This window comes from Sminthopsis crassicaudata, chromosome 1 (assembly GCF_048593235.1).
Source record: "Sminthopsis crassicaudata isolate SCR6 chromosome 1, ASM4859323v1, whole genome shotgun sequence".
Lineage (NCBI taxonomy): Eukaryota > Metazoa > Chordata > Mammalia > Dasyuromorphia > Dasyuridae > Sminthopsis > Sminthopsis crassicaudata.
Genome location: NC_133617.1, coordinates 754,654,140 through 754,682,130, shown reverse-complemented (window position 1 = coordinate 754,682,130; position 27,991 = coordinate 754,654,140). Strand labels below are relative to the sequence as shown.

Below are 27,991 nucleotides of genomic sequence, written 5' to 3'. Positions count from 1 at the left end.
GGGGGGGCCGGAGAGCCGCGCCGGGCCAGGTTCTGGGGAGCTCCGGGCCAAAGCAGGGCCCCCCCCAGGAGGAGCGATTGTTTCCCCAAAGCTTAGCCCATGGTAGGTGCCTGAGAAACGCTCCCTCACCGAAGGCTCTGCTGAGTCTAGAAGCTATTTTGTGATACTGGAGGGGATCCAGAAGCCGTGCCGCCCCCTGCATGGGGAGAGGCCAGAAGTGGGGCCGCTGCCCTCTGCCTGGGGGGGGGCCGAGCCTTTGAGGAGGGTCAGTGATTGGGGGGAGGGGGAACTCTTGGGGCTGCCCCAGGACAAACTTGGGGACTAGCAGAGTCTCCTCCAGAGGTGGCTTCTGGGAGGGGAGGGGCATTTTTAGGATCCATTTGGTCTTTTTGGACCAGCTTTTTCATGTGTGGCTTAGACTAGATGGGAAAGCTAAGTTCCTCAGAACTATGTCTATGGAAAAAAAAAAAGCTCCCCAGGAGGAGAGAAGGGAGCTGGGGGAAAAGGTTAGCTAGGGAGAGCATGCCCTATGGAGTATGGGGGGGTGGGGGTGGGAAGTGCCCCTTAGCCCAATGGTCCCCCCTTGAAAAGCACCCAGAGTGTGCTGGAGAGAGAGGCTCAGCATTATAAGGTACACCGAGTCAGACTTTTTTTTTTGGTGGGGTGGAGGAAATCCGGAAGAGAGGAGGTACATGCTTGCCCTCCATGCTGATGGCCAGAAGCCTACCCCACACACCAATTTATCACTTCCTCATTATTACTAATCATTCGAATGTGCCGGCTTATCCTCTTTATGATTCAGAGCAGTAACGTTCCCTCCCCCTCCCCTTCATTGATGAACAACAGAGAAAAACATGAAGAGGAAGACTTTATATTTTTGCATTTCTTCCCGATGTCATAGGATTGGGTACAGTTTATTTTTATAGTACGGATCTGCCCAATTGATGTCCGTCTTGACAGAATTGCGAGGAAGGCTTTCTCCCCTGTGGGTTTAGCTGCCTTTGCTTCCCCGAATGAATGAAAACGGAAAAGCCTTTCCTTAGTCCTTAACTGTGTGCAAGGGCTGCCTAGGGAGCTCAGCGGACAGATGCCGGCCCTGGCTTCAGCCGCTTACTGGCTGTGTGACGCTGGCCGAGTTATCTTAAGTTCTGTTTCTTAGTCATTGGAGAAGGAAATGGCAAATTACAGCATCTCTGCCAAGGAAACCCCACAGAGCAGAGTCAGAAGGGAAGGAAACTGTGCGAAGCCCTGGGCTCGGCATCAGCTCCCAAATGTGAGTGAGCCAGGCCCTGCGCTCTTGGGGGAGACATCGAGGGAGGGGCTTGGCTGCAGGTCAGGGGGAAAGGGCCCAGGCTCCTGAGAGGGCAGGAGCAGAACAGGGACCCTTCCCCACTGATGTGGAGCCACTGGAAAGCGCACGGCTCGCTGCTGAGCGAGTCTTCCTTCACCCGGCCATCTTCAGGGCCAGTGGCTGCAGCGCTAGCGGGAGCAGGCCTGGCTCCCCCAGACGATGGTCGAGGGCACGGACTGGAGACCTGATCCTTCCCAAGACTCCCAGGCTCTGGGAGTTGAGTTGTCTCCTTTGGGTTGGGGGACCAGGAGCCGCTGATGCTCCGACCTGTCTCCTGAATGGCTATGGGGCATGAACCTGTCACTCCCAGGGCGATTCTATCTGCCTGTGGGTGGGAGGTGGTCAGCAGCTGCTGCTACTCCCCATGAGGCTCCTCCTCCATAATGGAGGCTCCTTTTAATGAATCCCCACAACAAGCGGGTTCTGGATTTCTCAGGCCACTGCTAAACTGACAGTGTCGAGCATGGGAAGTCATGGGGCTCACTCAGACGCTGCACTTCCCTTCCACTCAGATCGGCACAGGGAATGTCCTGCCCAGGCGAGGCCCACGGAAGGCGGGGTTCTCCCCCCCCCCCAGTCTCAGTCCCATTTCTTTGGCCCAGACCGTTCCTCTGCGGGGGTCTCTTCCCGGGCTGTGCCGGCAGGTGTTTTTGTGCTCGGAGTCACTCCCTGCGGTGGTGGCTCTGACTGCTGCTGCCCGATGCCCCGACTCATCGAGCCCTCGCCACGTTTGGTATGTTCTTCAAATCTCTCTTCTCAAGCCTTGCCAACCTCCCATGACGCCCTCTGCGTGGCACAAGGCGGTGGGATGCCCTGGGGGTGGAAATGCCGCGGGCAAAATACAGAGCATTTAACCTTGCCCAGCCTCATTTCCCTGTCTGTGGCAAGAAAGTAAAGCCCAAGTGTTAACCAAGCATTTGGTATAGGCCAGACACTGCTCTGAAGTCTAGGGCCATAAAAATAAGAACATCAAACAGCCGATCCCCTATTAAGCACCTACTATGTGCCAGCCACTGTACTAAGCACTGCAGACTAAAGCCCACAGTCTAATGGAGTGGATGGGCAAGGGAAGGGAATCATGGGAGGGAAGGCAAAAGAAGCCAGGGCCTCGTGGATGGCGGCCTTGAAGCCAGGAGCAGAGGGGAGGGAGAAGCCCCTTTCAGGCCCGGGATGGCCAGAGAAAACGTCCAGGCCTGAAAGGGGCGCCTGCTGGTGGAAGTCCCAGGAAGTCAGGGAGAGTGCTTGGGGGGAGTGAGGTGTAAGAGGCTGGAAAGGCGGGAAGGGCTCTGAATGCCAAACCAGCAGGTGGCGTTGGAGGCCACGGGGAACCGCTGAGTTCTCCAGGCGAGACACGGTGGGAGTGGGGGGGGCCGGGCAGGTAAATGAGGACCCCGGAGGGGGAGGGGAGAAGGGAAGGCGAGGAGCGATGCTGGACGGGCCTGGCCTGCGGAGCGAGGGGCGGGGGAGGAGTGGAGAAGGACGCTTAGACTAGGGTCTGGGGTCCGGCAGGACCTGGGGGGGTCTGAGACCACTGGTTTGCCGCGTCTCCCGGGCATTCCTGGACTGACTTCTGGGGAGTCCGTGTTCGGTCCGTGAGAAACTGAGGAAGTTCAGGGAAGAAGCACCTCGGCTGCCAGTTTCTGGCCTCGGGAGGAGGCGGGGACCCAGTCCGGCCGCCTCCGGCCGGGAGTGTGCGGTTTTCCCCGCAGCCACGAGACTCTCTCATTGGCTGAATGCTCGCGCCCTCCCGCCCCCTTTCCCTGCCTCCCCCGGGTCTCTTGGGGAAACGCCCTCCCTCCGCCCCCCCCCGGCCCGGCCGCGCCTCCGTTTCCCACCAGTCTCGGGCCGCCCACCTTCCTGCGAGCCGCGGGCCCTCCCGAGTCCCCCCAGGAGACGCCTCCGTGTGCCTCCAGCGGGTCCCAAGGGCTCGCCCGGGGCTCCCACAGCGCGGCTCCGGAAGCCCCTCCTAGGCTGTGGTGGCCCCCCAGCCGCGCGGAACCCCTCCCGGCCCCGTCCCAGCTCCCGGCCTTCCCTCCCACACGTGGGCCATTTTCCACCGCCGCGCCTTTGCCCACGTCATTCTTATGTGGGGAACGCTCTCCGCGTCTTCTCCACCGCCTCCCGCCTCCTTAGTTCCCTACGAGGCCGGTCCCCCATTGGCCAGGTACCTGCGGCTCGTCCCTGACTAAGCACGCAGGGCGCAGGCGCGTAAGGCCGAGCCTAGTCCCCGGACGCCTTTTGAGAGAGAACCTCGGGGCGCAGGCGCCGCCGAAACCGGAAGTTCATTTTCCTGCCCGATCTTGAGCCGGCTTCGCCAGCAGTCACAATGGCGGTCAGCCTCGGTTTCTTTCACCCCACGGGGTAGGGGCGGAAATACGTAAGTCCCACACAGCCCGCACGCGCCGACGGCTTGGCGTCACTTCCGGGAGGGGCCCGTCGTGTCGCGCCGGTGACAGTCGCTGCCTGAAGCCGGCGGTGACAGAGCCGGGGGCCGGGCCGGGCGCGGGCCGAAGGCAGGCGTCCAGGGCCAAGGCCGGATCCGAGTCCAGCCTGAGGGAGGGCCGGAGCCGGGGCATGGACGCGGCCAAGATGGACGAGAATGAATGGACGTACCACGGGGAAGGCAACAAGAGCCTGGTCGTGGCGCACGCGCAGGTGAGCCCCGGCCTTTGACCCCTGATCTCTGACCCGAGCATTTCCCAGTCCCCCGAGGCCCGTGCCTCGGCAGCCCCCATCCTTAGCCCGCCTTGTCCGGGCCACCGTGTGGCTGGTCCGTGGTCCGGCGGGGGCGGGAGCGACCTTCCCTGCCCCCGCCCCTTGTTTCACGGGTGGGGGCAACATCCCCTTTATGCTCCCCTTCCCCAGGCCGGAGAGCCCACCTCGTGGGCCGTGGGGCGGGGGGAGGGGGACCCGCTTCCCCTTCCAGCCTCGGGGCCCTGAGGAGAACTTGGAGTGGCCGGAGGAAGCCCCGGGCGGGAGCGGGAGGGGGACAGACGGAAGGGAGGAGGATGTCCTGGAGGATACCAGGATGCCCTGCTGCCAGTCCTCCCCCGCTGCCAGCTCTCCCTGCTCCCAGTCCTCCCCTGCTCTCCTGCTCCCAGTCCTCCCCTGCGCTCCTGCTCCCAGTCCTCCCTGCCAGTCCTCCCCTGCGCTCCTACTCCCAGTCCTGCCCTGCCAGTCCTCCCCGTCAGGCCCGGTTTGCCGGCTCTCAGCCCTCTCGCCTGGGGCGCTCTTACTCACCCAGACACTCACTGGGTCCGGGTGAGTCAGCGCGGGGCGGGCTGAGACAGGCCCCCCCCCAGGAGCTCCCCGGGAGTCCTCCTCGGGCCCAGGGGCGCCGCTTCACAAGCGCTTTGGTGGTTGGTGAGGTCGGGGAGAAGGGGTGCAGAGGACGCTTATCTGGAGCCGAGTGCGCCGGCCCGGGCTGGCCCTGTCCTTCCTGGGGGCGGCGCAATGCCCGGGACCGAGCCGGTCTCAGTCATACACGGACACGGGCACAGTCGGGAGCCTCTTAGTGCCCCGGTTTGCAAACTTTCAGCCCTGGGAAATGGGGGGGGCTTCTCCCCAGACGGAGCCGGGCCGCCTCCCCCCGAGAACCTGGCTCTGCCCGCTCCCGCGGTGCCCGGCGCAGGGAGGGCTGCTTGTTTGGGAGCCCTGCCCCCGCTCTTCGGGCTCTGCCCTGTGAGGCCAGTGATCAGTCAGCAAGCGTTGGGCGGGCCTGAGTTGTGCCAGGCTGTGCCCAGCTCTGGGAGCTCGCACATGCAAATCACGGCCTGTAAACAGGAGGGAGACTGGGAGGAAACGTCAGAGCAGCTGGCACTGGGGAGATGAGGAGGGGAAGAAGATAAAGGAGGCCTAGGGCTCCGCAGTGGGAGTGAGGAGGGCGGAGGGGCCTGGAGAGGGGCCAGCCTGGGCCTGGGCCCCCGGGGGCTGCTGGGATCTCCTGGGGCAAGAAGGAGCCCGCCACACCCCCGGAGGCTCCTCCCCCACGAGGCCCTGAGTCCCTTCTGGAGCTCCTTGATCCCTGGGTCGGGAGCAGCGCAGGTGCGGGCTTGGGGTGCCCTCAGTTCATTGCAGCGTCCTCCTGCCCTTCCCCAGGGGCCCCTCTGGGTGCCCGAGAAGCCCCGGTTTGGGGCTTGCGCAGGGATCGGCCCGTCCCTTTCCCTTGGACGTCTCCAACACTTTGCACAAGGCTCTGCTCATCCTGTACCTTCCAGATGGTTTTCCCTTTGCTCCTCTTCAGGCTTATTTTGACTCTGGTATTTGTCCTTTTGAACAAAGTTGGGCATTGCTCAAAGAAGCCTTCCCGGAACCCTCCGGGTTTCTCAGCACGTTCTCTTTGTGTCGGCAGAATTCCATTTTTTAGAATCTTCTGTCTTTTCCCCTTTACACAGACTGTTTTTTCTTTTATCCCATCACAGTTATGTAAACCCCATCCAGTGAAGCATTCCCTTCCTGGGCTAAGAGTGAAGACATCACAGCTCTTTTGTCACAGTTCTACATAACCAGACATGATCCAAAGCCCTAAGTAAGCGCGAGCCATTTCAGATATAAAGTATCGGACACAATTCCACAACACAATCCTTTGAATAGTTTTTTGTTTGGTTTTTTTTGCCCCCTTCCTGCTCCTAATTCCCCTTCTTCCTCCCTTGCTCCATCATAGAATCCTCCCAGAACAACAGAAGTTCAGGCAAGCAAAGTGTGTTGCACAGTGTCGTCGTCCGCCCCCCCCTCCCCCCCCGAAAGGAAAGGGGCCATTGATTGCCTGGGTCAGAGTTCTCATCGTTGTCATGGGAGTCATTTTTGGGTGTGAGCCCCTCACTGCCTCAGTTCTTTGGAGTCTTGTCTGGTTTCCCTAAATCCCCCTATTTCTTCCGACCCAGTCACGTTTCTTTACATTTCTAAACCAGTTTGCTCAGCTTTCAGCTGGCTGGCTGGGCACCCACTTGGTTTCCAGTTCTTGCTGTTACAAAAAGAGCTGCTATAAATAATTTTGTCTGAAGGCCAAGATAAAGTGGTCATTTCCTTACAAGGTTCCTGCCACCCATGTCACTCATCGCTTCTCTCTCGCTGCTCCGGGACTTTCAGAGTAGGAGCGCACCCAGGGATTAAAGTCGCCATCAGCAGCAAGCATGTGCCACCCGTTCAGAGCCCCAGTGACTTTTTTTACCCATTTCACTGGTGCCTTTTGTCTCGACTTTATCCACAGGGCCAGGCCAAACCCTCAGCTCGCTCCTGCTCTTCCTTTCTCTGAATTCCTCCGAACGCTTCTTTCTGACAGCTCGGTCACAACAGTGTCTACAGGCAGCCAAGGGGGGCCAGAGGGGGCCAACTAACCAGCACTTTGGGGCGTCCCCTGGCTCTAGAGCAGCTCGGTGGGCTGTCCCCCAGCTGATGAGCATCCCCTCGTTCTGGCTTTGGCTGTTTCGTCCAGTTTTGCGAGGCCTTTTTTTTTTCTGTTTTGGATTTCCAGCGTCTCCATTGATCAACCGCTCGTTCAGGGACATCAGATAGAACAGTTCACAGTCCCCCAAAGGATCCTTGATCTGTTTGACCTCAGGTCCACATCTGCATCCAGAGAGAGGACTGAATGTGGATCACAGTGCAGAATCTTCACTCTTATTTTTTTCCCTTTTTGATCTGATTTTTCTTGTGCAGCATGAAATTATGGGAATACATATAGAAGAATCGCACATGTTTAACCTATATTAGATTACTTGCAGTCTGGGGAGGGGGTGGGGAAAGGGAGGGAGAAAAATTAGGAACAAAAGGTTTTGCAGAGGTGGATGTTGAAAGCTCTTTGCATGTATTTTGAAAGAAAAATAAAAAGCTGCTATTGAAGCCCAGTTCTAAGGCCGACTCCAGGACTGTTCACACCACAGTAGGGTATTTGTGTGCTTGTCTTCCCATCTTTGCGAATGCACTGGATGCTGTTTTGTGTCTGCCTTTTCTTAGACATTATCTGTATCCTCTGGATGAAAGTGGATTTTTGTCATGTGATGAGGGTTGAGGTTACAGGCCTCTTTACAAGACCAACTTACCTGTGTTTTTTTTTTTTTTTTCTTCTTTTTTTTTAGTTTTATTTTATGTATAACAAAAGTTCACAGACATTCTCCAGGAGGGAAAACCTAACACCTGTGGCTTAGGTGAACTGGGATTGAGGAAGGAAGTGGGGCCCTTCTTGGACGATGTGTGAGTCTGGTGGTCATGGCGGTCTGCCTGCTGCTCTTGGGAGTCTTGACTCAAGGATTGGACCACCAAGAGTACACCCTGTCCTCTGCGGGATGATAGATTATAGCCCACGAGGTAGCTGTCTGTGTCTCATGTTCCCCATCTTTCTCGTGGATTCTTTTTCCTTGCCTCGCTCTCCAGTCCTGGCTGGGCCACTTCTCCTACCGTGGCCTCTCCATTAGCTTTATGTTTCTTCCTCAGGCCAATGGGCTGCCAGAGTGCAGATGGACCAGGCCCCACCTTCGGTTCCATGTGGGGTTTTTTTTTCCATGTGAGTTTTAAGGTGTTTTCTTTCCAGCCTCCCTGTGTCCACGTACAGCCACATTCTATCCATCCATTCCTGCCCCCAACTCTCTGCCTGTTTGGGACGTGCCTCCCATTTAGGGCCAGCCTCCATTCCTTTAGGACACAGCTTTCACACGGCCTTCTTCCCCTGCTCCTGGAGTGCCCGCCTTCCCACCTCATGCTTAGTTACTTTGTATTGATTCCCTTTATTGTGGTTGCCCGTGCGTTTCTGTAGGTTAGGCTATTAGCTCTCAGTCATTGTGCTTATATGTGCCCTTTGCACAGTGCTTGGCACATAGTAGGTGCTTAATAAATGAGAGCTACCAGGAGCCACTGGGACCTTGCTCCTCACCATTCTCCTGCCCTCCTGCCCTGATGCTGCCCACTGGCAGTGGCAATGTCCTTTAAACATTGGATCCTTCCCATCTCTGGGCAATCCTCTTCTCTAATCGACTTTTCTTCTCGGAGCTTTTTCCTTTACCCGCTTCCCACAGAGTGGCCGCCTTTGGGCTTTCCTAAAAAAAAAGAGGCTTCATCTCCCTTACAGGACCTTGAGGGTGCCCCCCCATCTCCTCCTCATCCTTCCTTGTTCTGGTCCCCATGGCTTCCTCCTTCCAGTCTCCTCAACTTCTTCCTTCTACAATTTCTTTTTTATTACAAATTGAACAACCATGGGCAAACACATTTCGATAAATTAAGAACCAAAAGGGATCCTGTGTGAAACTGAATTTCTGTGGGGTTGTGTTAAAAAGGTCTGTTGAATTTAGCACAAGGGAATGATTGCCATTTGGATGCACTTCTGAACATCAAGGTCTCTTGATGGTCTTTTCTTTATTTTGGGGCCTCTCCCTCAGCTTTCCTCAGTAAATGTGGTCATCCAGAGCAGCCCCCCTTGGCCATGCCTTTGGATGCACAGTGTGCTTGGAGATGGGCATTGGGCACCGGCCCAGCAGACCAGGATGATGGCTGTCGCCATGCAATGCCTTGGGGTCCTGCTTGTTGCGCTGGCTCGGTGCATCTCCTTTTTGCTTGTCTTTTGTCTCATCATCCCTTCTCTTGTTGTCCTCTTCCTCTGCTTTTTAGTTGCTTTTCCTGCTGCTCACAGACTGAGCCCGGGAAATGTTGGCTCTGCAGCCTCATCCCACCTATCCCCTTGCCCACACACCTCGGCTGCTGCCCTCCTGAGCCTGATCCATCCTCAGCCTCGCTACCAAATGGATGTTCCTGACCCACAGGACTGCGACCTTCCCCTCATCATGAGGGGACCATCTGCCTCCTGCCTGCCTTCCTAGGCTGGTTGTCCGTGACCCCTTGCCATGGCGTCTGGTCTCTGACCTCTGCCTCACTGCTTTTCCCCCATTCCCCAGCTTACTGATGTTCTGTGTTTTCTCATTGTAGGTCATGGGTGTCCCCTGTGAGTGGAGGGGGATTTGGGGACCAGATGTGATTGTGGCTGGTGAATGCCTAACAAATGCTGGAGGATTGGGGCGGGGGAAGGGGAGGGGGCACCAAGACTTCAAGCGGAGAGCCCGAGCAGGATCTCATTTGCCCTTCATAAAAGAGATGTGTGTAGGAATGCTCTGAGTAAAAACATTTCTCATCCTTGTCAGATGTTAGCAGTTGTTTGGACTTTGAGACTGGCAGGTAGTTTAATTCAGTTCTAATCCCTAGTATTAGGTGGAAGTCTGTAAAAGGCCCCGTGGTTTCTGTGTGCCATTCCCCGTTTGTGCTGAGCACCCAGGATTCCAAGAAAGGGAAGAGGCCCGGCTCCCATGGAACTTCCGTGACATTTCTTCAGCATGGTGGGGTTTGCATCTTTGAGCTCCCTTGTTCCTTTAAGCCTCAGTGCCCATTTTACAGATGAGGGAGTGAAAGTGACTCTCTGGGCTCATGCAGCGAATAGGTATCCGAGGTGGGCCTTGAACTCTGTTCTTGCTGACTCTGAAACTGATGCTCTGGACCCTGGGTTCCCAAGCTGCTTTAATTAAATCCAAGGCTCCTTTTAATAGGAAACAAAAGCTCTGGACTTAGGAGGGTTAAGTTCAAGTTAGTCAGTTCTGATTGTCCTGGCACTTCGGCAGGGTGGCAGCTGAAAATCACAGGGGGCCCTGGAAGGAGCCCGTAGGCTGAGGGGATGCGCAGGCAGAGGCCACGGTTTTACACGAAGCCCTGAAGGTCGAGGCTCCATCTACTGTTTTTGCCGTGTTGGCCCCAGAGCCCAGAGACAGTAGAGAAATCCTGCTATTTGTTGGGGTTTGAGGTTCCTGCATTTGGTAATTGTGGGGGCAGAGCCGTGGATGGGCCTGGAGGGCTGGGCTGGTCACAGCCAAGCAGGGGCCACCAAGGCCTCAGGACGTTGCAACAGCTCAGAGACTTCCCTGTGATGGCGTCCGCAGCTCCTTTTCCTGTCTCTGGCCCAGCATGCTTCAGTCTGGCTCTCTGCTGCTGTTAGGCATTTTCATCTGTTTCCCAACACTCCTGAATCACCAAGCCATTCCTAATGGGGAGGAACAAAGAAAGGAAAACCTACTGGAGAAGCTTAAGTGCCTTCCTGGAAAAGCTGATAACGCTCTGTGTGGCGCTGCTCTGGGAGCAGAACTGGTTTCTCTCCTTTGGGCCGGACGTGACCCTCATCTGTTGCTCTTGTTGCCATCTTATTTACTTTGGGCCCATAGCAGGGACCTTTTGTGACAATGCCATCCTGACAGTTGTCGCAGTTGCTGCGCTGAGCTCTTTTTACTTTGAGTCTCATTTGGTCCTCACATAGGGTTAGAAGAATGAGGCAAGCCCAGGTCGCTGAGCTAGTGAGCTAGAGAACTCAGGCTTGACATTCCGATCCACCAGCCCTCCTTGTTGTTTTTCAGGTTCTGTTTGCCTGACTTTACGCCTCCTGCGTTTGTGTGCTGCTGTCCCAGTTAGTGGCATCTGCCAGTTTTTGGCTGCTCTTTGTGCCTGGTGCCCCTGTGTAATATTCTTCTCTAATTATATTGTTCTCTGGGAGCAGGATACTTGGGGAGCTTCTGGGAGCAGCCTTAGTTTCAGTTCAGTTCAATAATCCCAAATGCAGCCAGGAGTCCAAATCCTTTATTTTCTCCTTCAAAGTCTTGAATCTTCCTGGGGCCTGGTTAGCTTTGTTAGAAGCCTCTCTCTCTCCTTGGTTCCAAGATCTCCCTCCAAATGTCTCCGAAACCAAAGGTTTGTCCTTCTGCCTCTAGCCAGCAAAAAGGTGGAATCTGGAATCAATGTGACTTTACCTCCAAGAGTGGGCTTGTGGGCTTCTGACTTGTGAATCTCCTGAAGTCCAAGAGTGGGCTTGTCAATTCCTCCTTATATATGCTCTCTAAAGGTGTGAACTCCTTTAAAGGTGTGAAGTACACCTTTATGTACTTAGGAAGGTAAGTACTAAGCATTAGCACCTTGTTTCAAGTTCTGGCCCATAACATCTCCCACTTTTTTTTTTTGATTTAGAACATAAGGTGTCATGACTTCCCTGACTTCTTAAGGAAGTGAGAACCCCTCCAAAAAAGGTGATCACGCCTTCCTTGACTGCTCAAAAAAGGAATGAAAACATAAAAAGGAAGTGGTCACACCCTCACTGACATTTCAGGAAGGGAGATTAAAAACATCAAAGGAAATGGGAAATCAAATCAGAGTAGCGAATTTCTGAAGGGGCTCACTCTTAAAACAGGTATACATAAATCCATCAATATGGGCGGTATTACACATAATTACATAAATTACAAAAGCACATAGCAATATAATAGGCTAGAAGTGATGTAACAAATATGAATCAACATGAGGAATTATACATGTTCATAAGTTCTAGAAATAGTCCAAAAAGAATCTATTGTCTATTAGTTCATGTGCCAGGAATCCAATCATTCCTGCAAGTTTTGAAATCCTGCAATAGTCTCATTTTCTGTTAGGAAATCCAGTGATTTCTGCTGGTTTTCAAGTCCTGCAACAGTCTTATCTTATGTTAGGAAATCCAAGGATTCCTGATAGTTTTCAAGTCCTGCAATCAGTCTTTATCAACCATTTTTCATCTCAAGGAATCCAAAGATTCCTGCTAGTTTTCAAGTCCTGCAACAGGCTCCTTATCAGCCATGCTCTTTCAGTGTCAGATGTTTCTTAGGTCTTCTCCTTTGTTTTGAGGTTTTTTCCCTTTTCTGTCTCTATCCAGGTGCTCACTGCCACCCATCTGTTTCCTTCTCTGTCTGTAAAAATACAAACAAACTCTCTGTCCCAGGCAGTTAACCTTTCTAGCCCCTTCTATTTAACACTTTTTGGATTTTTCCTCATTACCTGGCAATTATATTGAGCTGTTTGCACTAGACACTGCCATGTTGGTTTAAAAAGCCTGTATTCTCCCCAAATGTAATCCCTTTCTGCCATGCGATTGCTTTTTGGCTGATAGATCACCTCAGAGCCCTGAACTTCTAAAGACTCTCTGGGTGTAAACTCAGCTGCCATTATACCCCACCTATCTTTTGTATGATATCTTGGGGCTGGGCCCTGCTTCTCATTTCCCTGGGTCAATCTACATTCTGAGGCCCAGTGGAAGGCCTTGTGGCATTTTGAACATAGGGTTTTAGGTCTTCTCTCAGCCTGTCTTCTCGCTCTGTCTCCATATATATTAGGCTCTTAGATGTTCAGCTCTTCCACATTGAAAGCATCGATAATTTTCTCTAGAAGTCCCTTGCCAAGAGGGAACCTGTCTTTCCATGTTCAGCATGGTCTGAGTATAATAAGCATTTGTGCCCACTGTGACATAGCACCTTATGATTTCCTCTAAAGGGGCATCTTTGTATAGTCCCCAAATAATTCTTTTGCAAACCTCATTGACATTTTCTATAGTTAGATGTCTGGTCATTATTTCTGTAGCTGCATTCTCTCCAATAGTTCTTTTGACAGCTATTTGCAAGCATCCCACAAAATCTGCAAAAGGTTCATTGGGACCTTGCTCTATTTTTGTGAAAGCTTCCCCTTGATTTGTCCAGGGAGGGATCTGCTCATACACTTATGGGATAATCTGTTCTGAATTCTCTCCATATTGACCTTCACCTGCTAATTGGTCAAAAGTGACTTGCACATTAACTCCTGTTTGCCTATTGCGTCTGACTTGAATCCTACATAATTCATGATACTCTGAAAGCCACAACAAGTTTTGTCCAGGTTCTAAACATGTCCTTGCTATGGATTTCCAATCATTCGGGGTTAGGATTTCATAAGACAAATTATCTAGTAACATTTTAACATAAGAGGATGTATCCCCATAAAGAGTGCAGCCTTTTTTCAAATCCTTAATTTTTTCCAGATCAAAAGGAGTATATCTTCTCCTTTTTTGACCTGAAGAGCCAAGCTCTTCAATCACAGGATATGCATTTATAAAATCAGATACATCCTGTCCTTTTTGTAATCTCGTCATAGGTGCTTTTTGTAATCTCCTCATAGGCTGCTTAATAGGGGATTCTGTTTGTGTCACTGCCTCTTCCCCTTTTTCTTCTCCCTCCCACCTCCACTCCATGAAGGGTTAATTGAGGGAGGAGGAGATGAGAAATGCTCCTATTGTGAAGTGCCACTCTCAGAATTATACTTAACTCCATTGTTATCTGATTCATCCTTTTCACCTAGTTTATTTGGCACCTCCCCCTCCTACTCTTTCTTCTTTTTCCCTATTCTATAACATATAATTTCCTAAAGCCACTTGTATTAAATTATATGCATTGTGTGTCTTTGGAAATTGAGTCAGGTCCATTTTTATTGTAGTATTGACAAAGTTGCTCTCCTAATTTCCACTCCTCTAGATCCAATTCTTTTTCCATAGAGAACCAAAGAGATGTGTACTGTACAGTTTCTAAAAGTTCAGTGATCGGCTCCCAAATTATAATCAAACCTTGGCTTTTCATAATCCTAACAATGCTCTCTACACATTTTCCTTGAAGAGAAACAGAAGGCTGTTTTCTAAATATCTGTCCCATTTTAACTGAAAATACTATTTTAGCCCTTTAACAAAGTTTCCTTGTTGTACTCACCCTAATTTCTGGATCGAGGAGACTTTTCCACTGAAAATCAGGATTGTGTCTGTCCCACGTTCGGGCACCAAAATGTAATGTTCTCTTGGAGCAGGTTTCTTGGGCTTCTGGAGGCAGCCTTAGTTTCAGTTCAGTTCAATAATCCCAAATGCAGCTAGGAGTTAAAGTCCAAATCCTTTATTTTCTCCTTCAAAGTCTTGTCTCTTTTCCTGGGCCCAGTTAGCTTTCTTAGAGGCCTGTCTCTCTCCTTAGTTCCGAGAGCTCCTTCTGAATCTCCAGCCAGCACAAAGGTGGAATCTGAAATACATGTGACTTTGCCTCCGAGAGTGGGCTTGTGGACTTCTGACTTGTGAATCTCCTGGAAGTCCAAGAGTAGGCTTGTGCTTTAGGGGGCTTGTCTACTCCTCCTTATATATGCTCCCTAAAGGTGTGAATGTGTGAACTAAGGTGTGAACTCCTTACATAAGCACCTTTTTTTAAGTTCTGGCCCATAACACCATGGGGTGTGCGTGTGGCTAGCAGGGAGAGAGTGGTCAGGGCTCCATGACCTTGCTCGCCATGGGCCGGGGGACTCTGGGCACTCCATTGAATGGTCGGGGTAGCGGCTGTCGGCCTTCTCCTGGGGCCTGGGGCTTTGGGCCGGGGCCTGGCCCCCAAATGAGGCTTGGTATGGGCACTTGTGCCCTGGCTAGGTAGGGCTGGGCTGGTTCACAATCTTTAATTAAAGACACTGACTGTGTGCCTTTCTTTTGAACAGCGCTGTCTGGTGCTACGTTTTCTGAAGTTTCCACCAAACAGGAATAAGGTACAGAGTGTATGTGCATGTGGGGGGGAGGTGCTTGGACATGACGACCGGGGTGGGGAAGCCTAGAAGGGGATTCTATCTCCCTCTCTTTGGCCTTTGGCTCCCACTGTGATTCCCTCTGGATCCAGTCTAAGTACCTTCGGCGCCAACATTTCATGAAGCTGTTAACACAAAAGCGCTTTGTCTGCCCAGTGTCTGAGAGGCCCTGGAAGCCACCAAAAGGTGGCCTTTTGTGGATGGACTTGAACAGGCCCAGTCTGGGACTTGGGCATGCAGCTGAGCTCAGAGCTGGTTCTGAGCCAGAGCCCGCCCCAGTCTCTGCTCCACAACACCCGGGACCTGGAGCCCTGAAGGTTGGTCTTAGGGACCAGTGAGTCTAACTTTCTGGGCTTCCAATCTTCTTTGAAAAGCCCTTTCTGTCTGCACTGTCCAGCAGGTTTCTCTTGGGGTAGAGACGCTAAATGAATCGTTTGAATCTATTTGCATCATGGAACAGGCCACGCCAGCCCGCAGTGATTAAGTACGGCACTATTCTGGGCCCCAGGCTGGTGGAGCTAGAAAGCCCCCGCCCCTGATCTGACGAAGATTGTAGTTGAACTAGGCCCGATGAGCCTGCTGGGGGCTGGGGCGCTGTGGGGAGGACAAGGGGCCTTGGGGACAGGCAGAGTGGGGACAGGGAGTAGGTCATGCCGGGCACAAGCCCCTGAATGCCAGTATCGGCTTTGCTTGTTGGGGGACCCTGGCAGGTTTTGTTAGAGAAAGGCCGGGTCAACAGCGTGGGCTCAGGGAGCCCGCTGAGGGCTTTTTGTGGGGCATCCATCGCAGCGAGGTTGGTGAGGCGATTGCAGCCGGTGCCCGTGGAGTGGCGAGCAGCGCTGGTGGGGGGCAGGGAAGCTAGTGCAGTCTAGCTTGTTTTTAGTTGATTGAGCTTGGCTCCTGCAGCAGATGGGAGGGGCCCTGGGAGACTCCAGAGAAGAGAATGCTGGGGGTGGTCTGATAGACCAGAAGTGGTCCAGTGTGTCCGCTGGGCAAGGACGGTGCCAGGGAGGCCAACAAAGCTGCCTGGGCAGCAGCCTCCAGGATGCCCAGCAGGGCTAAAGGTGCACCCTCCTCACGTGGCACTTTGTGGGCGCTGACTCATTGGATCCTTGGGATATCGTAGAAGAAGAGAGCCCCAAGCTGGGAAGGATCCAACGCTCAGTGACTCCTGAGCCCCGAGAGAGTCGGGGAAGAGCGAGCTCGCAGCCCCATGTGGGCCTTGGAGACGAGGCTTCGGGGAGCCAGGGTGCCAGGGAAGTGGATGCCCCTCTCAGGAAGTTGGCCCGAAAGCCTGCAGAACAGTGGGAGAAGAAGCCAGTCGGTACCTGACCCCAGACTGGGAGGGAGGCCAGAGGCAGTGGCGTCGGGGGGGCTGGTCCTGGGGAAAGCAGAGGGCGGCCAAGTCTGCCTTGGGAAGGAGGGCCGGCGGTGGCCGGGTGCAGAAGTAGGGGAGACGGGACAAGCACTGTGTGCTGGCAGGGCCCCCGGGCATGGGGAGCCAAGTGTTAGAGAGCTGTCAGTGGGTGGCTGGGGGGCCATGGGGAGGGGAAGACCATCCCCGTGCTCCAGGTCAGAAGGCACACGGCCTTGCAAGTAGCTCGATCTCAGCCTGACTGGAAGAGGGAGAGGTCCAGGAGAGGGATTGTGGGAGAATCGACAAAGACTTGGCAGCTGGGTCGGGGAGAGTGGGAAGTGCTAAAGGTGCCTGAGATCCGAGCGCTGGTGACTGGAAGGTGGCGGGGCCGAAAAGAGGCAACTTGGAAGAAGAGTCGCTCTGGGGGAAGATGAGGAGGAGGGACCAGGGCGGGAGTGGAGGAGCACGCCGAGAGGGAGCACCCTGAGAACAAGGAGGGTCTGAGGCAGAAATGTGGAGGGGGTCAGTGGGGGGGTGGGAGGAAGCGGAGCAGAGGAGGGTGGCTCCCCCTGCCGGGCGTGCGTGCTGGCGTGCAGGCGGTGCTCTGCATCCAAGAGGAACGACTGGATGTCCCTCATGTCATCCTTCTCTCTTACAGACGTCTGAGGAAATCTTCCGCCATCTGCAGAACATAGTGGACTTTGGCAAAAACGTTATGACAGAGTTTTTTGGGGAGAACTACGTGCACCATGGGGTAAGTCTCTTTGTTCCTGATCCGCACCTTCGGGTGGCCGACTGAGCTGAGAAGGGGAGCTGCCCCATGTGTCTGAAGGGACTTTGATCGGCAGTCGGGGCTGAGCGGGAGGAACGACCCGGGGGATCCTGGTCCCCGGCAGGCCCCGGCTCAGGTCACAGATGGCCCGTTAGGGACCTGGAATCCCGGCCCGGCCTCGCCCCTGCAGCCTTTCTCCATCGCTGATGTTGGGGCCGCTAGAACCTCATTTACGGCCCCCGGCCTCCTCAGAAGAGCCCGGAGGGGGCACTGTGGGAACTAGATGGCGGGCTTTTCAGTAGAACCCTGTGGAGCTCCTCGGAGCCGTCTGCCTGCCGGGATCTCTGAGTCCAGGCCTGCGGACCCCCGGCCCAGCCCGAGACCCTCGTGCCTCCAGAAAGTCCCCGGGGATCCCCCCAAGCAGCCACCATGTTACATGTGTGTGGTGAGGTTCCTGAAAGGAGTGAGGACGAGGAAGAAGAGGGAGGAGGAGGAGGAGCACCAGGATCGCACTGGAACGATGGCGGCTGAAGAGGAAGGTCTCGTGTGGCCCCTTGAGGAGGCCCTAGAGCCAATCTTGGGGCCTCGGGCCTGCGGGGAGCTGCTTTCGCTATTGATGTTTCCCTGTAAAAAGAATGGGAACAGCTCTGGCCAGTGCTCCCTTCCCCCGCCAGACTTCTCGGGGTCTCTTCCTCCAGGGAGCTCTGAGCCCCCCTCAGCTGGAGCCAACCTGAGAGGGAGCTAGAGACGTATGCCGAGGCTCTTAAGACGGGGATCGGGGCCCTCGTCCCCCAACTGGTCTGTGCTGACCTCCAACCCTTGGGCCACCCTTCCTGGAGATGGAGCCCCTGCCCCCTCCCAGGCCCAAGACTTCCCCAGGACGTTGGGCCTGAGATGGAGACGCTGTGGGGCCTGGCACGCTCTGGCTGCTCGCTTCGCCCCCCCGAGACGCCCCCCCCAGGCCCCAGCCCGGCCAGCTGGTTGTCGCTGGACAGAGGCTGCACGTGGGCACGGAGGGCCTGGAGGGCAGGGATTGCACCAGTCAGCGTGCCCTTGTGGCCGGACCCCTGCCTCGCGTGTGCAGGCTGGGGGTGCACGTCCCTGCTGCTCTGTAAGGTGCAGGAGGTCAGCTTTGCACAAACACGTGCTCCAGAAACATCCAGAGTGGCCGTTGTGTCTCAGAGCCACAGGGGTCTCTGGGCAAAGCGTGAGGAGCGGCCCCTTGTGGTAGCCAAGGAGGGAGACCCTGCCCACAGGAACTGAGTGGAGGGCTCGGGATCCTGCGGGGACCCGGGGGCTGAGCCTTAGCCACCAACCTCTCAGCGGGGAGTCTGGGGTCTTCCCCTGGGAGCGGTTAGCTTTTTGTAGTGAGGGACAGGGCTTGTGTGTGCTGGGGGGAGGGCTTGGGCCCCTGGGTCTGGGCTTCGGAGTGGCCTGGAGTTTGCTGATGACCCGAGCGTCTCCTCTGCTTGCAGGAGGTCGTTCAGCTCCCCCTGGATTTCGTGAAGCAGCTCTGTTTAAAGATCCAAGCAGAGAGACCAGGTGAGGAGGCTTGTGGGCGGCGGCTGGAGGGTCTTCTGGTGCCCCTCTCCTCCATCTCCCCCCCCCCATGTGACCTGCCTAGGGGCTCGCCCTGGCAATTGGTGAGTCCCTGACCATTTTGGAGGCCCGAGGCAGCAGCCGGCCCTAGAAGCTCTGCCCTCTGCCCTGGGGCTCTCTCGGGCCTCAGGAGTTTTGGGGGGGCCCTCGGCCCTCTGCTCTTCCCGGCTACAGCTCGGTGGGGCCTCTTAGGCTCTGCACCTTCTCAGAGACTGGCAGGCTGGGCCCAGAGCTGGGCTCGAGGGGCCCTTCCCAAGCTTCCCGTGCCCGCGGGACATCCGGCCCCGATGCCTCTCCCAGCTTTTCCTTCCGTTTTCCAGAGTCTCGCTGCGACAAGGACCTGGACACTCTCAGCGGCTACGCCATGTGCCTTCCCAACCTCACCAGGCTGCACACCAGCCATTTTGCAGAACACCGGCCCATCCTCTGCGTGGAGATTAAGGTGAACTTGCTGGGCAGGCCCGGGGCACGGGGGTGCCCGCTGCCCACAGGGCGGTTTGGCATTGGTTAGCTGGGTCCCGGTTCCTGTTGGGAGGGCGGGGTGCTGGATGCTGCTCACTGAGGGGAGCACCAGGCCAAGGGACCCTCCAGCAGCTGCCAGACCTGGGCTGGTGCCCTCGCTGGTGGCTTCTCTCGGGCCTCCCTCTGGCTCACGTCCGGCTCCCTTACATCAGCCGGCTCCCCCCCCTTGCTCAGAGCCAGGAGTGTCCCTCAGCCCCGGGCCGCTCGGTCCCCCTGTGTCCCGGCCGGTGACCCCGGCCTTCGCTGGGCGCTCTCTGAACCTGTGTTTATATTTGCAGCCAAAATGTGGATTCATTCCCTTCTCCAGGCACGTGACCCAGGAGATGAAGCACAAGGTGTGTCGCTACTGCATGCATCAGCACCTGAAGGTACGGCCTCGGGAGGAGGGCGGGGGGCTGTGGGGGGCAGGGGCCGGCCTCTGGGGTGAGCCCACCCCCACGATCCAGCTCCCCCTTCTCCCTCTGCCTCCTTTTTCTTGGTGCCTCTGACCCCTGACCTGGGACCTTTGGCCTCTTGTCTCTGCCACTGGATTGGGCCTGAGCTGGTGGGGACCTTTGGAAGGGAAAGTCCCTCCTCTCTGCATCGTCAGAGCTCAGTGCACAGTAGGTGCTTTATAGTCCACTGGCCGCCCAACTTCCCTGGGACCCGGTGTCCCCTGCTACAAGCGCCTCGAACCCCTCGGGACGTTGGGCCTGGAGCCGGCACTCCCCTCGTGGCTCAGGCATCTTCGGGAGGGGCCAGACTAGAGCAGGTGGGCCAAGGGCCAACCCAAGGGGTCGCAGGACAGCTTCCTCCCATGGCCAGCAGAGTGCCCCCTGACCTCAAGGCAAAGAGCCTGTGCCGTTCCATGAGAGACTGAGAGAAAGGCCGTCTGGGCAGGCGGGCGCCCCCGGGACCCCAGCATGCCTTCCGTGGCGGCATTCCTCCTGTGGCCTCAGACCTGGATGACCGGAGAGCCTGAAGTCAGAAACAGGGCGGGGGGGTACCTGAAGAGCCCCAGTACAGTGACCCTGCGGCCTGGCACTGCCCACAGCTCAGCAGCAGCGGGAGGATCCAGAGTGTCCCTCTGTCAGGACCTCGCCGACCACTTGGCGCGGGGGAGTCCGGCGGAGGTTGTGCACAGGGAAGGCTCCAAGAGAGGCTCCGAGCCGGACTCTGGGGGCGGCGACGGCGTCACAGAAGCAGCTCGGAGGAAACACCGAGTGGGAGCGCCGGCCAAGGATGCCGTGGGGGGGGGGGGGGGGGCAGGCCCGGCTGTGGGTGCAGAAACGCATGCAGAAAAGGCCCTTTGCTGGGGAACATCTCACTTAGAGGACCGAGGTCTGTGCCAGGAGGCCAAGCGGCAGGAGCCGGCCGGAGGAGCATCCGGCACTCCCGGGGTGTCCAGGAGCCTGCACAGTGGCGAGACCCCATCACATCCCCGAGATGCCCGTAGATGTGGTTAGGAAGGTGCCGACCAGAACCACGAGGAAACACGGGTGGCGGGGGCCCTGAAGGACTTTTTGTGGTGCCCGCCAGATGGGTGCCAGCCTCAGCATGGCCACCCAGGTGGGACAGCCCCAAAGAAGAGCCAGGGCTCTCCAGAAGTCTTCCCCACTGTGATGGGAACGGGATCCGGCCCCGTGGCCGCCCCCGCCGCGCTCCAGTTTGTGCCAAGGGGTGTGGTGCTGGGAGAGACCCCTCAGCCCCCGCGAAGGGGGGGCCTCTGCCTCCTGCCGGGCCAGGCCTCCGAGAGATGGAAGAAGAGTGTGGTCTGAGAGAGCCTCTGATCACGGGCATGCAGCCAGGCAGGAGAGCAGAGGGCCGGAGCAATCGGGGCCTCCTGGCGGCCTGGTTGTGCGGAGGAGACTAAGACGGGGCTTAGTGACCGCCCCAAAGACTAGGGACAGGGGTGACGGATGCCGACAGGGTGTGGAAGGAAACATGGGGGCGTTAACGTCGTCCTGGCCAGGAGTGGGCGGTCCTCGGCCATCTCCAAGGGGCCCCTCCCGTGGGATGTCACGGGGTCGCCCGTGTGGCCGGCAGAGGGCTCCCAGCCCAGAGGTCAGAGGGCAGGTCACTGATCCAGCCGGGGATGACTCCTGGAAGAAAAGGGGCACTCGGGACGGCCTCGAGGGGAGACCGGACCTTAATGTTCCTACAGCATGAGAAAGAAGGCTTAGCCGTGCTTCCTGGGGGCCCCCGCGGGTGCCATTGGGGCTTTCCCCAGCCAGGGAAATGGGGACCCCCGTGCTAGAACAAGCCCACGCGCACTTCCCCTGACTGGGGGGTTTGTTTTTGGCAGGTAGCGACGGGCAAATGGAAACAGATCAGCAGATACTGTCCCTTGGACCTCTTCTCAGGGTGAGTGCCTTTCCTGCCCCGAGCTGGGCAAGCGCCTGGTGGGGAGGGGTGGGGGGGTCCGGGGCCTCCTCGCCCGCAGTGGGTTCTCCCCATCTGTTTCAGCTGAGTCTTGTCCAACAAACCCAATGGGGGAGGCGTTCACAGCGCGCCACTTGGAGACCTGAGCGCCAGCTTGTGGGAGCTTCACGGTTGTTTGATATGGGGGGGGGGGCACAGTGCCATTCTATGGAAGAGCAAACTGAGGGCTGGGGAGGCTCACCCCCCCGGCTGCCCAGGACTTCGTCACTTGGTGCTGTCTCAGGGTCAGCCCCGAGCACTGTCCTTGCCTGCTGGGTGGCCGCCTCCCAGGGGCCCGAGGAGCCTTGGAAGCTGCCGCGATTGGGGGAAGACACTCTTGGTGACGGGCACAGGCCTCGCCCCCTGCCGGTAGCCAGGGGGTGTCCCTTTGGGCTGCATCAGGGACAGTGACCCCTCCCCCGGGGCCCCACACCTCAGGCGGCCTAGAGCGCCCCCTTCCTTCGGCCCCTGGGTCTGTTCTCCAGCAAGCCCTGGAGAGAATGCAGCAGCCTGAGCTGAGGGACAAGGGGGCTCTGGGCGGCCACAAGGGCCCAGAGGGGTGGCTGGAGACCGCCACGGTCCAGCTGAGGAAACGGGCTTTAGGTCACCTGCTGGTGGCGAGGGCGACTGGACTTTGTCCTTCTGAATTCAGCTCGCCCTCCCCGACACGATCCGTCTGCGAGCTCCAGTCCCTGCGTTGTCGTGGAGCTTTGCTTCTTTTTACCAAAAAAGCTCGTTTCTCCCCAAGAAGCCCCTTGTCTCCCTCCCACCAACCTGGAAACGGGGAAACACCATCACGTACATACCTCTCTGACGAAAGCAATTTCCAGATTGGCCACAGAGCCGGTCAGGCCGGACTGAGCCGTGGAGGCGCGGCCGGGGGCCTGGGGGGCCGGAGGTCCTCTGGCTCAGGCAGGCCCCCCGAGCGGCTCTGCATCCATCCCTTCTGTTATTTCCTTCAGAATAAAAGCAACCTTTTGGCGAATTGAATTGAGCCTGAGCTGGACCCCAAGGCCGGAAGCCCATTAGGGTACAGCCCCCGACGGGTGTCTGAGTAGAAGTAGGACCCTGGTAAGATGCACGTGTAACGGACTTCTGATTGACCCCATCTCCTGCTTCGCCTTTCAGAAATAAACAGAGAATGCACTTTGCCTTGAAAAGTCTGTTACAGGAAGCACAGAACAACCTGAAGATATTCAAGGTAAGGCTCTTTCCCGTGGGATACTGGGAGATTTTGTTGTTTTTTCAACTTAAAAACTTGCTGGTTTTATTTTTTTAATTAAAGGTTTTTAGTTTATTTTTCTTTTATTTGGGGGTTAAGTGACTCACCCAGGGTCACACAGCCAGGAAAATGTTAAGTGTCTGGTCCTCCTGACTTCAGGGCTGCTGCTCTACCCACTGCGCCCCCTAGCTGCCCCAAAACTTCTTAGTTTTCAAAGCATATGCATGGACAGTTCTCCCCCACTGACCCTGGCAGGACTCTGTGTTCTAATTCCCCCCTCCCCCCATGCCCTCCCCTAGCTGGCAGGGGGTCCGACATATGTTAAACATGGTGGAAACATGTTAAATCCCATGTGTGTGTGTGTACATGCTTATACGTACTATGCAAGAAAAGTAAACCAGAAAAGAAAAGGATTGAAGAAAATAAAATGCAGCAAACGGCAACAGTGAGAGTGAGAAGGCACGTTGTGCTCCACCCTCAATTCCCGTGATCCTCTCTCTGGGTGTAGACGGCTCATCACCGAACAATTGGAAATGGTCTCAGTCGTCTCCTTGTCCGAGAGAGCGCTTCGGGATCCACGTCGATTCAGCTTCTGAAAATCCTTAGGTCACATTCTGTCCATCTCCCCCCCCCCCAAATTCTTCTAAGTATGCTGTTCCCTCCTTCTTTCTTCCTTCCTTCTCTCCTTTCTTTGCGCCCTCTCTCCGTTCTTTCCTGGCTCTTTTTCTTCCCTCCCTTCTTCCCTTTTCTTTTTTCCTCCCTTCCTTTCTTTGTTCCTGCCTCCCTCCTTCTCTCTCTTCTTTCTTTCCTCCCTCCCTTTCTTCCTTCCATCCCTCTCTCCTCCCTCCCTCACCCAGGCAGCACCCTTCAGCATCAGTCTCAGAGCATCTTGATGAAGTTGTGCTTGTGCAGCTCCTTCTCTGACTCCCTCTGACCTTCCTGTTCCAGTTCCCAGAAGTCTTCCCAGGCTCCTCTGGATCATCCCTTTTAAGATTTCTTATGGAGCAGTAACGTTCCCCATGTTTATACACCGTGATGTCCGGCTAGTCCCCGCTTGCAGGGTGCTCCCGAATTCCACTTCTTTGATGGGACAAAAAGCTGCTCTGAATGCTTTGGTAGGTAGGGCTCTTTTTGCTCTTTGACCTCTTTGGGGTCTGGGTCAAAGAGTGCTTTACAGAATGGATCAGCCTAGAGATGCCCCCGCCAGGGCTTCAGTGTGCCTGTTTCTTTGCAGCCTCACTGACAGTTTTCCTCTTCCTATTTGTCACCTTTGCCACCCGATGCATCGCATTGAGTCGGAGCCTCAGCGCTGCTTTAATCCGGTCTTTCGGATCTGGATCGGGCCCCTGTCAGGTTCTGGGCTTTTTCCTTGGAGTCTGCCGACCCTCATTCTCACAAACCTGAATCAATTCCTTTGAGGTCCTGGACCCTTTTTTCCGAAATCTGTCGCAGAGATTGCTTTCCCGTGGCCCCGAATCTTTCCCAGTTTGAAGGGCACTGGCCTTCCTCCGTCTTCCCTAAAATCACCCCATCCTGTGTGGTCTGGCCGTCACTGAGGGATGCCGTCAGCGTCCTTGTACGTGTGGCCCTCCCTCACTGCTCTCTGTGGGACGCAGACCGGCCCGTGGTGGCCCGGTTTCACGGCGTTCTACAGTGAGCGACTCCGGGCCACAGCTCACCGCCGGGACCAGTGCGCAGCTCCACCAACAATGCACCGGTGTGCCTCTTCTCCCATCTTCTCTGGTCATCTCACCCTCTGAAATGTCCTGTCCAAGTGCTTTGACCCATCGATCAGGAGATGAACCGTAGGAAAACCAGGCGGTCTGTGAGGTGGCAGGCCCGGCTCGGTCGTCTCTGCCCCTCCACCCCACTGACCGTCCTCATCTTCCTCCTTCTGTGAAATGGGGTCAGCGACCTCCGCTTTGTCTAGAGTGCAAAATGCATCCTTAGTGGGGGGGTGGGAATGGCCTTGTCCAGTGAGCTTCTGGCGCAACGTGCTCCTTCTCTCCCCCGTAGAACGGTGAGCTGATATACGGCTGCAGGGACCAGCGGGACTCGGCGGCGGACTGGAACGAGCTGGCCTGCCACCTGAAGCCCTTCTTCTACCCCTCCAATGGGCTGGTAGGCGGCCCCCACTGCACCCGGACCATCATCAAGGAGCTCATTCACGTGATCACGCTGACCCTGCTCAGCAGCACCGACAAGTGCCGGGCCGGGGACCTGAAGGTGGTCCCCTTCTCGCAGGGGAGGGGCTACTGTGAAGCCAGTCCCTTCGGCAGGGAGCTGCTCAGAAACGGTAAAGCTGCCGGGCCCCCTGCCCCGACCAGCCTCACGCATGGTGTTGCCAGCTGGGGCGCGTCTGTCAATGTCTGCATGGAGCCCGACCCTTTCCCTCCATTTTGGGTCCCTTTGGCGCAGTTGCCTCTTGGGGGGGGCTTCAATGATTAGGCTTTCTTGGGGCTGGTTCTAAAGTGTAAATAGGGCCTTTCTAGTGAGGGCCCCAAGGTCGCCCCGGGACGGTCCTTAGGGCCCAAATTGATTAGCGCAGGAGACCGGGGGCCCTCTGAGGCTACGAGGGGGATTCTGGGGCGGGGCTCTGGGTCACGTCAGTGTCCCCCACAGGTAAGAGCCACGCCGAGGGCTCGGGGCTGCCCAGGGGCTGCCTGCTGTACAAAACGCTGCAGGCCCAGATGCTGGACCTCCTGGACATCGAGGGCCTCTACCCGCTCTACCGCCGCGTCGAGAGGCACCTGCAGGAGTTCCCCGAGGAGAGGTGGGGGCCGGCTCCACAGTGGGGGGGCTGCGGGTGTCTCCTTGCCCCACAACAGAGCCCCAACACCCGCCTCCGGCCTGACGACCTGCTGGTCATTCAGCCTTTGGCCACACGGGGGTGCTGCTGTTCCAGCTCCAGCTTCTGCCCAGGGAATTTGGGCTCCTCTTTGAGCCGCTATAGAGCTCCCCTCTCCTGGGCCCGGGGTCTGCTGAGCACCCCTCCCCTGAGCACCTCCCCCCCTCCCCGGGCCTCGTGCCACATAGGGCCCGCTCTCGCCTCCCTGTCCCCTCTCCATCCCGGGTCCCTCCTCCTCTGAGGTCAGCCCCTCCCTCCTGCCTTGATTGGGTCAGGACCTTAGGGAACCCTGGATCAGGGCTGCAAGAAGCCTCTACTGCCCCCGTCCCCCATTTTACAGACAGGGAAGCCAAGGCAGGGAGATATTAAGGGCTTCAGGCCCAGACTCCCGCTGCTCCTCCCCTCTGCTCAGCCTTCCTCATGGGGAGTGGTGGGAGGGGGGGGCCAGCTGAGCCCCTCCCCCTCCCCACAGGGACCTCCTGCAGATAGACGGGCCTTACGACGAAGCCTTTTACCAGAAGCTCCGGGATTTGTCCACGGAGGATGACGGGACCCTGGCCTACGCCCTCACCAAGGTGAGCACTCACCCCGCCCGGGGCGATGCACTGGGGCTTCCTGCACCCCCATCTAGGGTTGGCCACAGCCGGCCCTCCCCTCCTTCCCCGGCCTCGAGCGGTCTCTGCAGGGCCCTCAAGGGCCATTAGGGAGGTGGGAGGCTCGTGGTGCTCTGCCGTGGGTCCCCATGGAGTGACCGGCTCTGGCCCAGGACCCTCGCTGGGGAGGGGGTGGGGCGGAGGCCCGAAGGCTAGCCTGTCCTTCCCCGCCCAGGTCCAGCAGTACCGCGTGGCCATGACCGCCAAGGACTGCTCCATCATGATCGCGCTGACGCCCTGTCTGCAGGACGAGTGGTGAGCGGCGCGGGAGCTGGGGGGGAGGGGGCAGCGGCTGCGCTTCTGGGGAGGTTTGGGTGCTGGGCCCCCTCCTTGGGGGGTCGGGGCTTCCCCCCCCCCCGGTCTGGGTCAGTGGGATGGGCCGTGGGGGGCCGTGGACCTGAGGCCTCTCCCCTCCTCACCCCCAGCCCGGAGCAGCGCCCACTCATCCCGTCATCGCGGGCCCGCTTCGCCTTCTCTGTCTCCGTCCTGGACCTGGACCTGAAGCCCTACGAGAGCATCCCCCACCAGCACAAGCTCGACGGCAAGATCGTGGGCTACTACGTGAAGAACGCGCAGCCCCCCAAGGAGCCCGCGCAGGGGGGCGCCGAGGACTGCACCCTGCTCCTGCACACCGTGTAGGCGGCCCCCACCCCCAGAAGTGCTCTTGTCGGGGCCCCTGGGCCCGGGCGGGGCCACTCCCCACGTGCTGCTATGGAACTCCGGCCAAGGGGGCGAGGAGGCGCTGGGACGCCCCTGCCCCCGCCCGGCCCGCTGCATTCGTCTTCTCGAGGGTTTTGATTTCAGACCAAGCTTCTTTGCTAATTCGACATGGCCTTAAGGCCCCAGCTCGCCCGAGGGCGACGGGGATGGGGACCCGGGAGGTGCCGGCCCCCCCCACTTCCTGGCCGCTGCCTCGCACACCACTTGTGAGCTCCCAAACCTGCACGTGCTCAGCTCAGGGTGAACGGGGTCCGGTCCCGCTGGCGGCCCCCCCACCTTCTCCCACGGCCCTTAATCCTCTAAGCCCGGACCCCACGCTGGAGGATGTGGATCCGGAATGGTCCCCGTGCGGCCCAGCTATTCTCCCATGCTGGCAGCCCCCCCAGGGGCGCCCACCCTCAGGAGATCAGGGCCAGGGGCCGCGAGCTCTGTTGTTTGGAGGCGACCGGCCTCCATGGTTAGTCCTGGCTGCCTTGGCTTTTGCACGGAGGCTGGGCAACACTCCACTCTGGCAGAGATGGAGGCTGAGCCCCTCCCCCCCGCGGGCACAGAGAGCTGCTGCCTCCGGCCGGGAGCTGGGCATTCTCTGCCCACAGACCCGACCCCCCCGCCCACCCGAGCACTGGGGGCAGCGGCCCCCAGGATCCCTTGCCGGGCTTTCCCCAGGCCCAGTCACCGCAGCACTTTGAGACGGTGTCCCCGGCCCCTCATGGGGAGCCAGCCCCTGGACGCTGCTTGTGTGGGTTGGGGGCAGTTGGTCTCAGGGCTACGCGAGCTCTGGGCTCTGCCCCCCTCCCCCTCTGCTCTGAGAATCACAGGGCCAGGCCCAGGCAGCACGCCGACGGCCGGCGCGTCTTATTTAAATGGCTCTATTTATTTTTCCGCCACGGGCAGTTGTGTCTCACGTGCCATACTTGTACAGAGCATGGAGGGGGGTTCGGTTCACGAGGGAGAGTCGCAAACGTTTATTTTCACGGCCGGCCGCCCCGGGCGGCTCGGAATTAAAGCGTCTTTGGGCACAGCGGCGTGGTCATTCCTCAGGGGCCAGCAGCCGCACCAGGCCTTCGATGGCCGCCTCCACGCCCAGCAGCTGCAGGAGGGTCCGGAAGCAGCGGGGGGCGCGCTCCACCACCTTCCGGCTGTCCAGGGTCAGGG

General features: G+C 57.4%; 2 protein-coding genes and 1 long non-coding RNA gene across 5 annotated transcripts in view; 1 reads left to right on the top strand and 2 right to left on the bottom strand.

Moving 5' to 3' along the window:
* The first annotated feature begins 80 nt into the window (after nucleotides 1-80).
* On the top strand, nucleotides 81-27,857 carry IPPK (inositol-pentakisphosphate 2-kinase). 3 transcript variants are annotated; one of them, XM_074284579.1, is made up of 13 exons: nucleotides 81-102; nucleotides 14,660-14,707; nucleotides 16,759-16,854; nucleotides 18,348-18,414; nucleotides 18,792-18,913; nucleotides 19,272-19,361; nucleotides 21,278-21,336; nucleotides 22,522-22,594; nucleotides 24,632-24,911; nucleotides 25,238-25,388; nucleotides 25,936-26,038; nucleotides 26,292-26,371; nucleotides 26,542-27,857. In XM_074284579.1, exons 1-13 carry the CDS (start codon nucleotides 100-102, stop codon nucleotides 26,753-26,755), a joined length of 1,386 nt encoding a protein of 461 aa, XP_074140680.1. In that variant the 5' UTR covers nucleotides 81-99; the 3' UTR covers nucleotides 26,756-27,857. The 3 variants fall into 3 exon arrangements, with proteins under 3 accessions (XP_074140680.1, XP_074140679.1, XP_074140678.1); XM_074284578.1 differs by lacking the exon at nucleotides 81-102 and adding an exon at nucleotides 3,517-4,006 and having other exon boundaries at nucleotides 19,272-19,328; XM_074284577.1 differs by lacking the exon at nucleotides 81-102 and adding an exon at nucleotides 3,530-4,006.
* On the bottom strand, nucleotides 856-3,507 carry LOC141552129 (uncharacterized). The gene is made up of 2 exons (XR_012485067.1): nucleotides 3,205-3,507; nucleotides 856-2,229 (listed from the first exon to the last, which is right to left on the bottom strand). It is a non-coding gene; the product is annotated as an uncharacterized LOC141552129 (long non-coding RNA).
* CENPP (centromere protein P) overlaps nucleotides 27,690-27,991 on the bottom strand; it is a 110,016-nt gene continuing 109,714 nt past the window's right edge. Inside the window, exon 8 of the mRNA XM_074284584.1 lies at nucleotides 27,690-27,991. Coding sequence (XP_074140685.1) covers nucleotides 27,867-27,991 — 125 coding nt within the window. The 3' untranslated portion in view covers nucleotides 27,690-27,866.